Below are 14,574 nucleotides of genomic sequence, written 5' to 3' on the forward strand. Positions count from 1 at the left end.
TTCTTTGTATCATTATAAAAGATACTGAAACATGAGAAAAACTGCCATAGACCAACACTGTGAATTACAAGCCATGGATAAGGCAGGCATTTAATCCTCTTTGGCTTTTGCGAACAGGTTGGAATCTCATTCAGCTCCAGACAACCACTGCTGTTATAAACACAACCTCTGCCTTGCCAGTTCCTCTCATGTAGGAAACTGCTTCTATAGGAGAGAACAGGAATTAAATCAGAATGTAATCCCTATGGCTTAATACCATCGTGCATGAGTCACCCTGACAAATTAAGTAGCTGGCTGCATTACTGCTCAGCAAGTTAAGGATTCATTTCATGCTTGACAGAAGAAAACATTGCCCAGATGCCATCCTCCATTGAGTGGACGTGCAGGGAAATGAGATGGGATGAGGAGCTTGGAACTTGCCCGTGGTCACTGGGGGCAGTGCTTTCTCCAGTTGCAGGTTTGCAGTTGGACTTCTGTGGGGCTTCAAGCAGAGCATTTCTTCCTTTCAGTGACACCTCTTCTATGTGATTGCAGGCACAGTTTGGAGGAGAGATTTCAGTGAGGGATGGAAATCTCCCCTCTCCCTGTGTGCATGTTCACTGGGTGCACTCTTATAGCTCAGCCAAAGATTTCTTCAGACTTTATACAGAATACTTGAAATAAGAGGAGAAAAAACAGTCAGTCCACTGACTTTTAATCTCTGCTTACATGGCATAAGGACAATCTCACTGGGTCTCAGAGAGTAAAAACCCAACAAGGAGAGTGATACTGGTCCCAGTCCATCTTCCAGTGGGAGTTCTAGTCCAGCCTGGAGCAGGGTGACCACCACTAACCAGCATGTAGTAGACCCTCAGTGTCATGCAACCTTTTGCAGGTTTTTTTACTTTATCTGCCTTGAGTAATTCTTTATCAGCAGCATCAGGTTGGTGCTGATAAAGGGGCAGGATGAAGCCAGCAAGGGCAGAGCTCCAGCCAAGCTCTCTTGGGCATAGACCAAATCCTCCCACCCCAAAATAAACACCATACACCAACTCCTTCCACCCCTATGTAAACATATCAACCATTTACTCTGTTCCTACCTTTGCTCTGACAGCAGGGCAGGGCCTGACAGAGGACCTGCATTGATGTAGTCTGGCTCATCATCTGGGCTCTCTGTCAGCGGGGCTGTGGCTGAGGATGGGAAGCACTCATCAGTGAGTGGGTTGACGTAAAAACACAGACCACCAACACACTATGTGTCCTGCCAATGTTTAGCCTTTGATGCTGACATGGTTTTGTGCCTGGGCTAAGAAACCTCTGGGCTAAGATCAGTGTCAAGGTCTCCTTGAAGAGGCTTCAAAATGGTCACAGCAAATTTGCAAACACTCTGGAAGCATCGAGCCTGGGCAGCTCTTCAGAGCCAAAAGAGATTTAATTGAGAGAGTGTGCACACAGGAATCAGTTTGCTTAGGCAACTTTCACAACAGAGACACAAAGTTCTTGAATATATACATATGTACACTCCCCACTATCTCCCAGGCCAGAGCTCCCCCCATGTCTCACAGGAAGTCACACATTTGATTAAACAGCTGTTAAAAGGTCAATGTGAGAAATAGGCCCCCTGACTACATCAGGAGAGTCAAGGGCTTACCCAGTGGCTGTGTGCACACAGTTCTGTGTCACAGGGGATTACATGGCTGCACTTGCACTGGGGCAGCCTCAAATGTAAGAGGATGTAAGAGCTCTGTGGTCTTAGCATCCGTGGTCAGGGTTTAGGCACAGCCACCCAAATGGTGGCCTTTTGAGTATGAGAAACACCACATCCTGACAGAGGAGCATTCAGTTACAGGAGTGTGTAGCAATTTGCACATTGCCTTGGATATTTATCATGGGCAATTGGGGAAAAATTAAGACAAGGGTGATGGCTGAGTGGTATGGTCTATACTTGTGTGGTGCACCAGACACCCTGCCCATGAGCCCCATGCCCACACAGCAAATAGCTGAGAACATACCTTGCCCTTGCTGGAGTTTCCATGTGTGTATCACCATGCTGTTCTCATAGTCTACAGCGTCATCTGTGACAAGAAGAGTTTGGACAGGACGATGCTGAACAGCAAATGGGACTAAAAATGGACCTTTGTGAAACCCCCCTCCTGCCACTGCACCCTGACTGCACCAGGCACGTGGCTGAGTTTCCAGCCAGCACAGATCTGCTGATGCTGCCTCATCACTTTTCCAGCCCTGGCCACATGCCTGGATATCTGCAGGCACGGATGGGGATCAGACGGGTCCCTGCTGCTCCTGCCTCCTCTAATCACTCTGCACAAAGCCAGGCAGGAGCAGGGCAGGCTTTAGCAGTGCAGAAAGCGTGTGTTGACTCACAGAAGGAAACCAAACCGACTTCTATTTTGATTGCAACATCCCAGGACTGACACTGGAAGCCTTGAAGGGACACTGTGGTCCAGCGTCATCCTCCAGAAGCTTCCTGGCTGTAGCGTTCTAGTGCTGGATATGGTGAGAAACCTGAGCTAGGGGGTAGAACCATGATCAGCTTGGCTGTAGCAACACCAAAAACCTAGAGATACAGACCCCAAAGCTCCTGAACTGCTGCAGAAACCAGCAAGTCAAAGGGATCAGGGGGGAGGTATCACCACATGCATTTTCCTGGGAAAGAGGAAATGCTCCAGGCCTGCTCTGTGCATGCAGCAGCCCCTGTGCTCCAGCTCCATGACACAGAGCTGGTAGGAAGAGCTGAGCTGTGAACAAGCAGGTTTCTCTCAGCTAAGCAGGTCACCATCCCTCTCTGCACTTTGTGTGACACACACACAAATCATGACAGCAACACACTTACCTGGATCAGAGCCCTGAGATGCTCCAATAATGACATTTTCATAGGAATAGGAGTCCTCATCTTTCTCTGATGGAGAGAAGAAAGAGGAGTGACAGAGGACCTAAGGAAGTGTAAGTGACCTGGGAAGATCCCTCAGCACCTGCAGGAGGGGGCTGTTTCCCACAATGAAATCTACATTAGGTAAAAAATTTTTAGTCTTTGTGACTGCCTTTGCTGACCCAGGGATGGGGTATCCCACTGCAGTGGAATCAGGTGGTCACTGCCACAAGAGCACCATCACTAATGGTTTTGGGCTGTCCTGTTTATAGGCAACAGGTGGACTGATGGGGGCCTGGATATCCCTCAATCCCACAGCTCTGCTACACCCTTTTAATCAATGTGTCTCCTGGAGCCACACTTGCTTCAGGCCGTACACAGTGACACACAGACCTGAGCAAGAACAGTCTCATGAGCTCCCTGAAGCCATGGGACAGCCAGGCTGGAGAAGGAACCCACCTCGCTTGCCTGGAGTCCTATCGTGGGGTGGAGTGAAGAGCCTCGTGCAGTTCTTGTAGTAACCCAGAGATATGGGCTCCCTGTGAGAAGAGCAGCACTGTTACCTCCTCCTGCCCAGCACAGGAGGAGCTGAGCTATGGCAGCACCAGGACAGCACTGGGACCAGTGTAGCTCCACTCAGCCATGCTGGCAGCAGCACTGCATACTTACACATAGGCAGCATCTTCTTGCAGGTAATCCTCTGCAAGAAAAAGGGTTTGCTGTCAGCACCCCACCATGGCATCAACCCAAAGAGCCATCCCTGGGCACAGCACAGACACAGCCCACATGCCCAGCAGCCTCAAAGCCTGTTCACAGCAGAGCCAGGTGGCTGCAGCAGGGGGAGGCAGCCCTGATCCACCCCAGGTCCTGAGAAAACCCCAGCTCACCACTTCTCATGGACACATCCTGCCAGCTGGCAGGGAGATGGGGAACATCCTCCCCGGCCTGGGAAAGGAGAGCACAGCCCCACACCCCAATAATCCTCTTAGGGCAAGCGCCAGGTCACACTGCTCTGGGAGGGAGCAGGGGGCTTGGGAGCATCCATCCCCTCCACTCTGCCTGTTAATCAGATCAGTGTGTGTCTTACAAAGCAATCTCTAAACTGACCAAGCCAGAGCTCTGCCAGCTGCAGTGCCAGCTGCCTGTGCCCTCCCTGCCAGCTCCCATCCCCTGGGACCTCCCATCCCCAAAGCAGCTTTCCTTCCCAAACCCCTAGATGTATGGCTGCAGCATTTACCTGCTAGGAAATTCTCATATCTGGACTTGTCCCTGCTCCCTGGGGACAAAAGAGGGACACATTACACAGGAACTCAAGCCAAGTGATGGGATCTTTAAAGTCCCTACCAACCCAAACCATTCTGTGATTCTGTGATTCACTGAATCTGTGTCTATCCTAGAGAGCTGCTCACCATATCCAGAGTGATAGGAAGCACTGAGCTCCTCAGTGGATTTCCTGAAAGAGAGAAAAGAGACCTAAAATCCCAGGTCTGAGCAAACCCTATCAGCAGTTACACATAATCAGAAGGACCATCCATGAAACCTCCCTGTGAGGTTATCAACCATACACATGGAGCAAGAATTTGGGGTAAAATCCTAAGATGGGAATAACTGTGCTTGAATGTTGCAGCAGTTATTGTGGCTGTGTAGTTCCTGGGGGTTTTGGTGATGGGGAGAAGGGGATTTATCACATCAAACTGCTTATAAGCAAATAATGGCCATTTCTTTTCCATGCTATTTTTATTATGTACAGCCACAGCTCATTTCCTTGGGTTTGATTTAATCAGTTGCCAGAAGAATGCAGTCAGACTGAAGAAAATCCAGAAAAGGTCTGAACATACTGTTGACCATCAATAAATGAAGCAATCTGATTAAGTTAAAGATGTCCCTCCTCCTTGCAGGGGGGTTGGACTAGATGACCTTGAGAGGTCCCTTGCAACCCAAACTATTCTTTGATTCTAAATACAGCCCAAACCACATCTGTAGGGCCCAGAATGCAATCCTAAATGTTCATGTATGTTGGGTGAATTTCCCCCAGCCTTGGCTCTGAAGCTATATGTTATTTCAGTTTTTTACCTACCTTGCTATTGAAAAGTTTTCAAGTTCCTTGTTTTTTTCCAGCCTTCGGGTTGCAACTGGCAACAACAAAATTATCGTGTTAATTATTATGGCAGCGGCAGATACTTCAAAGAGGACAGAACATCCACCAGAGTGGAATCCCCAAGACTGGCAAGCATTTTCCTAATGCATCCTAAAATAGCTTCCCAATTGTTCCTTGAATGTTCAAAAATGGTCAAAGCAGGAAACAACCAGAGGAAAAGCTGGTGTCTGTGCAGACCACAGAGCTTGCAGACATTTGCTGGAGGAAGCTACAATCCCAGCTGCTGCCTTGTCACCTGTTGTCCCCCAAACCCGGTCAATTTGGGAGCATTCCCCTCCCTCCACACTGCAAGGTGCAGTCAAGAGCTTTGGCTGGGATGAAACAGAGATTTATAAAAGGGTTAAGGTCCTGGGGCAGGGCAGAGCCATCTGCAGACAGACACATTTCACAAGGACCTGGCAGCTGCTCGTTGTGATATAAAACTCAAAAGGTCAGTGCTGAACCCAACCTGCTGCAGGAAGCAGTGAGGGGGATTGATGAATGAGTCACTCCTATCACCCACACCTTCATTTTCACAGGGTGCACAGCATGGTTCCAAGAACCCCAGGAGTTGAGGTGTCACTTTTGAATATCATCACTTGAGTGAATTATTTTCAATGCTAAGGGCATTTTTTTCCTAGAGCTCACAATTCCCATCCCTAAAAGCATTTAAGGTGGCTATGCCAATCCAGGCTTCAGCATTTCATGGCCTGGCTTCAAGGTGACCCTCTCAAGTTTACTTGCCCCCTGTTCTATGCACGCAGGGCCCCCACACTACAAGGCAGGAGCCACATGAAATACTCATACTCACTGCTATGGGATCGAATCACCTCAAATCTCTGCTGGCTGTCAAGCCTGGAAAAAATAGCAGTACAACCTCAGCTGAATTTTGGGATTTATGACAAGGAAAAGAGATACAAGAGACCTCACAGTTTGGTGAGTGGATGGCAGAGAGCACCATGCTGGGCTTTGTGACATGCCAAGCTGCATTGCTCAGCATGTCACGCAGGGCCTGTTGGAGCTGGGAGCATCTTCCTGGACTCTTTGATCCTTTAAAGGCAAGATGTGTTTTTGTACCACTGGTAGAGCAGCCAACATGAGCTAACGGAAGGATCCAGGGATGAGGAAAACATTATTCAGATAATTCCCATTCTGATGCTTCAGCCACCAAAGGTCAGAAGACCCTTCTTACCCACCAAAAAAAAAAAAATGGATGTTCATGCATGAAATGGCTTCAAACCCCACTGCTTCACCTCCACTACTGATGCCTCTGTCCCTCCCAGCATCCCTGAACATCAACGTGAATAAAATAATGTTATCAATGATAAAAATCCACCCATGCCCAGTAACCTCTTTACTTTTCAGTTAATAAAAGAGCTGCTTTTGAAAGCATGAGAGGATTCAACTCCTTTTCTACTGCAGCTGTTTCTACACAGGCACTTATTAATTCCAATTTTGGGAACCCTTTTGCCCTTTTGCATTGGGGTCACCCCATCCCCAGCCAGGATTCATGGCACAGGGCTGGCAGGAGAGGTGTCAAAAGACCCAAACATGGAGTCAAACCCCTTTGCTTGCAAGACACCCAAACCACACCTCTAAAAAGAGCACACACCACCATGAACCTGAAGTCAAACCATCTAATCCAGGTATAAATTTCAAGAAGTTGGGACAATTCAACAGGAGTCCACGAGGGATGGAGCCTGCAGGGGACAGAGCCTTCAGTGGCTGCTGCATCAGTCTGCAATGGATCACTCTGGAGCTTTTCCCCTCAGAAACAAGCACCCCAATCCCTTGAAGGCCTTTGCAGAGCCCCATTGCACCTTGTTTGCTCCTGTAGCAAAGCTTACAACCCAAATTTTCTTTTTTTGATGCCATTTATTGCGGTTTGTCTGTTGCTGAAGGAAATAAGGGTGTGTGTGCGTGTGTGTACACTGCATTTCCTTCATTTCTTGTGGTGGTTGCTCTGGTGCAGAGTCCCACCAGCACTAGGCAAGGGCAGTTCGCTTCTTTATGAAGTAACCAACCTTCCTAGCTCATCTCAGGGCACAACAGGACAAGATAAGAACTTGCCCTTCTCTCCCAGACCTTTTTCCAACTAGTTAATGACTCACTGACAACACTGTCAGAGCCTCAATTTCATTTTGGATTATTCTTTCTAAAGGCATTGCCCCTTCAGCAGCACCTTGGGCTGGGGCACACTGCCTTGCACACCCCATCCTGGCATTTATTTTATAGAAACCCAGATTTCAGCTTGGGTCTGGCTCTGGGGCTCACCCTGGATGAGTAGTTTGGGGAAGAAACAAGATTGGGAAAGGCAACTTACTGGCTCCTCTGCTCATTCAGCTGTGCCTCCCGTTTGGTAGCTGGAAGACAAGGGAACAGAAAGCTCTTAGAAAGGATGATTTGGGAGTTAGAGATCAGAAAGGCCAATAAAAAAAATCACAAAACTTCTTCAGCACTTCAGGATGGCAGAGGCAGCGAGCAGCAGTTGCCAGCAGGGTTTTGATGAAATGTTTTGAAACCATGTTTAAATTGTGGTTTTTGTCTCAAACCCTGCAAAGCAAAGCAGCCAGTCCTGTCCCCAAACCCCAAACTGCAGCCTCTCCCCCACTGAAACCCACCCAGTGCTCGGAGAGGGGCTCAAACCCCACTGGGTGCTCACCCTAGTCTCTATATGAATTTATCCTCCAGACGCCCCTTCCATGCCTGCCTTCTCCTGTCCCAGACCCTCTGCAGGATTTGTGTAGCTGGAGCTGATCTCCCAGGTGGAGTCCCAAAGCCACCCACAATGACCATGAAGAGCAGTCTGCAGCCCACAGTGTTTCACCCACCCAGGAAGGGCTGCTGCAGTTTTGGGTGCTCCTTCCCCCCCAGCTCTCCGGCAGAGCTCCTTCCCCGCTCAAGCTGTGGGAGCATTCCACATGGCTGAGCAGAACCAAATCCACACAGAGGTGACATTCCAAGAGGAAAGCCCAGCCAGGGCAGCAGGCAGGACCCCAGATCCCACAGGCAGGACTTACCAGATTGCTGGCACTTGATGCAGAAGCTGACAGCTGCCCCGAGCAGCATCAGCGCCGCGGCTGCCCAGAGCTCCGGCTGCACCATGGCCAAATCCAGCCTGAAACAGGGCGAGGGACACCATGAGCTGTGGGGACACACGGGGCTGTGAGGCCATCCCTCAGAGAGCTTCTACAGAATTACAAAATCACAGGGCTGGAAGAGACCTCCAGGATCACCGAGTCCAACCCATGCCCTAACACCACCTCAGCCAAACCATGGCACTGAGTGCCACATCCGATATTTTTTTAAACACATCCAGGGATGGTGACTCCACCACCTCCCTGGGCAGACAATTCCAAAACTTTATCACTCTTTCAGTAAAAAACTTTTTCCTGACATCCAACTTAAATTTCCCTTGGCATAGCCTGAGACTGTGTCCTTTTGTTCTGTCAGTTGCTGCCTGGAAAAAGAGACCAAACCCCACCTGCCTACAACCACCCCTCAGGTAGCTGTAGAGAGTGATAAGGTCTCCTCTGAGTCTTCTTCTCTCCAGGCTAAACAACCTCCCTCACTCATTCCTCACAGGGCTTGCATTCCAAGCCCTTCACCAGCCTCCCTGCTCTCCTTTTACCTCCAAAGAACCTCGTGCTGTTTGCCCTCACACTGCCATGGAGCTGGGAGGCTGCTGAGGATGCAGGAGGGACTTTTGGGTTGTATGATGTGGCAGCAGAGGCAATGCCTTTTCCCCTGCTACTCCGAATTACTCATTCCCAATCCCCAAACCCACACTGCTGCCACCAAACGCTGTCAGCAGATGGTAATTTTTTAATATCTAGAAGAGAGGGCAAAAGGGAGGCACTCGACAATATTCAAACAATCAAGACCTTTGCACAATGTGCTCTGGCTCTTTGCTGCAGCTCAGAGTGACTTCCAGTGTTAAATTCCCCACGCCTTTTTCTGTATTAAGCTGGCTCAGCCACCAGCTCTTCCCCTCCTTTCCATGACAGGCTTTTCCACAAACAGCAGCTAACATTTTTTAACAATCAGCATGATTTGGCTTCAACTTCCTCCTTTAAAATACGAAACATCCTATAAATGCCACAGAAAGCAGCCCACTGGCACTGAGATGGATCATTTAGCCCATTCCTATTCCCCAGGGCCAGATTTTCCTTGGTTACAGATTATTTTAATTTATTTTTGTTTTTAATAAACTTTCTTTTCTCCCCAGGAATGGAGATGCTTCAATTTGCCAAAGGCCAGTATGTCATCACTCTGGCTGGTAGGAAGCTTTCCTGCTGCCTACCTTCAATCTCACTTATTACAACTTAAGCCTGGCTTGTTTGCTGAATGGAGGAGGAAAAATATAATAATTAATAATTAAAATAATTCAAAATAATCAAACAAATGTCAGTAGCAGACAACAGAAAGCAGCAGCTTGATTATGCCCTGCTCAGCACCTTCTGCCTCTGCTTGATTCAAATGGAATAAACAACATTTCTCTGCCCAAACAGAAGTTTGAAAGTTGCTCTGACAGCCCGTTCATGTCACAGAAAACCCAAAGCCTCCTGTGGCAGATGAGCCTTGTGGGTGCTGAGCAACATCCTCCTGTCCGTGCCAGGCACTTGGCACAGCAGTTGAGCATGTTGGTGGGAGGTTTGTGGTCCAGTTTGTCATTGAAGTCTCAGTCCTGTGCGAGGGTCCTAATTATCAGGGCATAGTGAAAATAATCATGGTGTAAATCAGCATGGGGCAGGGAAAGGAGAGGAAGGAAAGTCCCTCATTTCCATTCAGACAGAACCTTGAGCAAAGCAGGGAGCAATGGCTGAAGGGGTTTGGGAACCATCCTCTCAGTGGTTCCCAAACACAGCCTGGCTGCCCAGAAGTGACCTCAATGAGGCTTTGAGACCACTCTGTGCTTGGGAACAAATTGGATTTATTCCTACCCTGTTAGTGGTTCCCTGGGCTCTCCAGGACCTGCAGTTCCCAACACTCTGCAGCATGGCTTTGCCCTACAGACCCCCAGGGGCCTGTCTTTCCCTGCACAGTTTTTTGCAGCACTTTGTGAAGGAGATGAGTCGTTCTAAATTTACTTGCCCAGACCTCCACAGACCCACGCCAGAGGCGCAGGACCAGACAGAGCCTGGTCAAAACCATGTGGTTTCTCCCATCATTTTTCCTTTGCTCAGCATCCACCCATGGAAATGACGAGCTGTGGATCATCTCTAAAGTATCTCCAAGAGGCAGCTGAAGGAAGTTAGAGCCCAATGCTGGTGAACAAAATACGAAGGGCTGCAATGCTGCTGCTTTGTTCATGGGTTTTCTGGGTGTTTTTTTGCTTTTTTTTTTTCCTCTTTTTTTTCTTTAAAGTGAAGGTAAGGCAGAGCTGAAGGCACCTTACTACACTGACCTAGTTTGTCCCACTGCATGGCAGGTCACCTTCTCCCTTCCAGAGCCAGTTTTATTTCAGTCGCAGGCAGTGAGGCAGCAAAACTCAGCTGCTCCCGAGCCTGCACTCACCAGGGACACAAAAGGTGGCTATTTGTGAGGCTGATGAACAGGACATGGTGTGTCCCACCCCAGTCACAGCTTTATCCCCCAAGAAAGCCCCCAAGTCACACACACACCATCAGCCTGGAGATCATTTGTGCTCCCCAAATACCCAAGTCCACGGAAAATCCATTTTTTTGGTACAAGCCCTACTCTGGTGAGGAGCTGACAGAAGGAGGTGATGAATAGATTTATGACAAGCAGAAGGCTGGAAGCACTTACTTACGGCTGGCAGGATATAAATAAAATATTTGGAAGGCTGAACGTGCTTCCCTGCGCTCTGCCTTGGGGAGTCAGAAAGGAGAACAAGTAGATTCATCCACAGAGGTCTCTGCACAGAAGGACGTGAGGAGTTCAAGGATGGCCAGCCCTGCTTTCAAAATGCTAAACTCAAACTCCTGGAGAAAACAGGTTCCCATCTAGTTTAGGAGTGACACTCGGCTAGTGTCGCAATGCTCTGTTCTGTTCTACACTTCTCTCTTCTCCTTTTGCCTGTTTTTCCCCTTTTTGTGCCGAGGAGAACACAGGGCACACCCCGAGCACCATGAGCCCATAAATCCCCCAGGAGCAGCTGCTTTGGACAGGCAATTCCCAGGAGAGCAACACACTGGAGTCTCGATACAGCTGTGGTCTCCTTCAGAGGGGGAAGATCGTCTTCTCTGCCCTCAGATATTTTTAGCAATCAAGGAGATAAGCTTTTTCTGACTAAAAAAATGGGAAGAATTAACAAACTTGCAGAAGCTTATCCACTCTGTGCCAGGTCTTGTCAGTCCTAATTTAACGATTCACCGCAGTAACAAGGCTCACTATGAAGATCCAAGGGAAAGAGAGGTGGTTTGATCCAGGAAGACTAAAAGGTCTCCTGCTTTTAATTCCACTGAAATGCACAGTAAGAGCACATGGACACTCACTGTCCATCTGTCCAAGAGCAGCACAGCGAAGTGAGAAAAACTTTTGAATTGAAATAAGACAATCCTGGCTTATAAAATGAATGGATGTAAGCTGGATATGCACAGGCCAGAAATAAAATTTCTAATGGATGGAAAATCTGGAAGAACTTTCCAAAAGCAGCAGGAGAGGCATGAAGCTCACTAAAAAAAACCTGCCAGAGCACTTAAAGTGAACTTTAACTTTTTGCTGAGAAAACAGGAGAGTGAGAAATGTGTTGATGTGGCCTCAGCAATGCCTGGTTTTTCATGAGATAATTTCTGATGAAGACATTTTAGCCCTTTTACAGACATCAAGCCCACTCCTGAGTTTCACATTGCAAGATAAAGACTAAAATAATGTATTTGTATTATGTATTCTATCTATTTATCAAAAAATGCCCAAAAGACAAATATAAACCAATCACCTTCTCTCCCCTCCGGAAAGTGTTGTGGTCTGCACCAGTTTGCAGTAAATTAATTCTAATTCAGGCTGGTAGGATGAGTCACTGGAATGAAATATGAAGTGGAGAGTGTATTTAAAGACTCACCATATGAAATTCAGCACACTGACTTGTTGAACAGATGCAATATTCATCTTGACTCAATGTCTCTAACATATCTAAGAAAAGCAGCTCCACTTTCTGTTTGCCTGTGTGGCACAGATTGCCACAGAAAGTCCCATTAATTCAGAAATTAAAGTCTCAGACTAAGGAAGCTCCTGAGGCTGGAACCACTTCAATGACCAGCACTGAGCCTCCAGAAAAGCTCCTTTCCAGAGGTCTGCACATTCCATTTCCTACCAGATTTATGTAAGTGTCAGGCTTCTTAGGAAAGCTGCTGTCATAGAGTTGAAGTCTGGTGTTTTTACAGCTATTCAGGCAGATCAGACTTTTATGCCAATAGATGCATTTCAGTAGGACATATGATAAGAGAGGAAAATTAGAATTGATAAACCAACTTTTACATTGATTCTAACTTTGGAAAATGCTTTAAAAAAACCTTGGATTGAAAATACAGTGCAAAACCCTAATCACAACAGGCATGGCAGCACAAGAAAGTAACTCTCAGACATATCTTGCATATAGCTTCCCCTGTTCCAGGCAGCACCAAAGCCTCACAACATCATTCACTTCCACTGGGAGCCCAGGGGATGCCAAGTTAGCAATACTATATACTCCAATGAGCCAATCTCCCAAAAGATTATCCCAAAATTATCCTCTTCTGCTGAATTATCTGCCTCACGGCCCACATTGAACATTGATCACACCAGAGAAAACTGATGCAAAGACAAATCTCCTTCCATCTCGAATTAGCAATTCCAAGCACTTACATGCAGTAAAATAAATACATTCATATCCATGAGGCCAGTCAGCCCTGAAATCCACAGAAAACCCAAGAAGTGTCATTGGAATCAGCTATTTTTAAGGATTTTTAAGGGCTTTGGAGGGGAGCAGCGTGGGCTGCAGAAGAAAATACAGAAGGACCATGCAGGGATGAGGAAAGCTCAGCACAGACTGAATCCTCCAGTGTATTTTAGAAGATGTGAATGCAGAAATAATGCAGTTAAACCCACGCTTCCACCAGCAGATGGACGAGGAGATGATATAAAGAACAGTGCTATAAAACAGGCGATCCAGGCTGTGTGGGATGGACTCACCTCAGGGCCTGAGGGGTCTAAATGCCTCTGGGAAGAGTTAGTAATTCCTACCTTGGGGCTGTGAAGGCCAGGAGAGCAGTGAGCAGGGAACATCCACCGATTTACTTTCAGAGAGGTTTGACAAGGATGACCTGGAATTTCTCTAAAGAGTCACCAAGAGATCTCAGAGCTCAGTGGCACACCCCGCTGTCCCCACAGCAGCCCCGAGCACCTCCGGGCAAGGCGCTTCCCCCTGCCCTTCTCTCCCTCCCTCACGCACCTTACCCCACAGCCTCAGCCGCTCCTCCCGATGTGGCACATCGCCTCCTGAGCCTGAGGGCCGCAGCTTGGAGCCGGGGCTGGAGCTGGAGCCGGGATTGGAGCTGAGGCCAGGGCCGGGGCTGGAGCCTCAGCTCAGAGCCGGGGCTGAAGCCGGGTCTGGAGCCTCAACTCAGAGCTGGGGCTGGAGCCTGGGCTGGAGCCGGTTCCTCCTCAGGGCTCTCTGGCAGTTTCTCGGTTTCCTGTCCCCTGTGAATCACTAACCCCAACATCCGCCGCCCGGCCGGGCAGCCCCTCACAGCCCCTGAGGGACGGCGCTGCACAAACCCGCCCGGGTCACTCTCCGCGGGCACAGGAAAAGGCTCGGACAGCGTGGGACCACACACGGCACCGAGGTCACCTCCCTGGGGGTTCACATGGGGCTGATGCCCCAAAAAAGGTCAGTGTTCCTTTTAGCAGAGAGCCTTCACGGGAATAACGCTGCGCATTGGAAGCGGCAGGTGCTGCCTGGGAAATCCCAAAGCAGGCCCAGCAAACTGCGAGCCCTCTGTTAGTTTGTACGGAAAATATTATATCAAGTGTCAAAGGCAGCAAACAGCCCGAGGTGACTATTGCTGATGGTCAAACCCTGAGCTCCTGCCCAGCACTGTAAGAATAAAATCAGTTCTTAATGTTTCAGCATTGGCAGCTTGCAGGCAGCAGGCACAATTTCACTGCTCTCTTAAAAAAAGTAATTCCTCAACTCTTTTGGTGCTTGAATAGAATAAGGATCTATTCAAAAGAGGAAGGAGAATATCATGATTAATAGGGAATTTATGTGCTGGCTTGGAGCCCTGTCATAGTCTGTGAAAGAGGGGTTCTGCTCCAGCACCAGGGAAATCAGCACACACTCATCAGTGTGCACAGGAGTTACAACCGCAAACAAAACGTTTCACGCTGCTTTCACTAAGGCTCTACAAAGCCTCTCTGACATGTAAATTATTCAGTCAAGGGAAATTTCGTTATATTTAAATTAGGGTGCTTTGAAGCGGCCACAACCAGCCACCTACACCCAGCTCTCTGTGCGAGGAGGTGACTCTTCTAGCACAAAAATTATTAAGGAGCCAACTAGTTACAATTTTTGCAACTCTGGGATGAAATCTGGCTATCAAGCTTTCAGAGGAAACATTGCTTCAATACG

At 48.2% G+C, this 14,574-nt stretch overlaps 1 protein-coding gene across 5 annotated transcripts; it reads right to left on the reverse strand.

The window, feature by feature from the left end:
* Positions 1-60: 60 nt before the first annotated feature.
* On the reverse strand, positions 61-14,247 carry LAT2 (linker for activation of T cells family member 2). 5 transcript variants are annotated; one of them, XM_085078804.1, is made up of 13 exons: positions 13,401-14,222; positions 8,024-8,121; positions 7,327-7,366; positions 5,815-5,858; positions 4,944-4,998; positions 4,276-4,319; positions 4,104-4,142; positions 3,536-3,566; positions 3,326-3,405; positions 2,831-2,896; positions 1,992-2,054; positions 1,080-1,164; positions 61-653 (listed from the first exon to the last, which is right to left on the reverse strand). In XM_085078804.1, the coding sequence occupies exons 2-13, from the start codon at positions 8,106-8,108 to the stop codon at positions 635-637; spliced, it is 651 nt and encodes a 216-aa protein (XP_084934930.1). In that variant the 5' UTR covers positions 8,109-8,121; positions 13,401-14,222; the 3' UTR covers positions 61-634. The 5 variants fall into 5 exon arrangements, 2 of the variants coding, with proteins under 2 accessions (XP_084934930.1, XP_084934929.1); XM_085078803.1 differs by having other exon boundaries at positions 1,080-1,170; positions 13,401-14,212; XR_014855848.1 differs by lacking the exon at positions 61-653 and adding an exon at positions 2,362-2,735 and having other exon boundaries at positions 1,148-1,170; positions 13,396-14,247.
* Between the last annotated feature and the right edge of the window lie 327 nt (positions 14,248-14,574).

The sequence above is a fragment of the Lichenostomus cassidix genome, chromosome 19, assembly GCF_008360975.1.
Source record: "Lichenostomus cassidix isolate B80296 chromosome 19, HeHo_3.0, whole genome shotgun sequence".
Classification (NCBI taxonomy): domain Eukaryota; kingdom Metazoa; phylum Chordata; class Aves; order Passeriformes; family Meliphagidae; genus Lichenostomus; species Lichenostomus cassidix.

Excerpts from the sequence above, each read along its gene's own strand:
- LAT2 (XM_085078803.1), bottom strand. The coding sequence starts at position 8,108 with ATGGTGCAGCCGGAGCTCTGGGCAGCCGCGGCGCTGATGCTGCTCGGG. Across the intron at positions 4,320-4,943 it reads GAAAACTTTTCAATAGCAAG|GAAATCCACTGAGGAGCTCA; the intron begins GTAGGTAAAAAA and ends TCTCTCTTTCAG. Across the intron at positions 1,171-1,991 it reads GAAACTCCAGCAAGGGCAAG|CCACAGCCCCGCTGACAGAG; the intron begins GTATGTTCTCAG and ends TCCCATCCTCAG.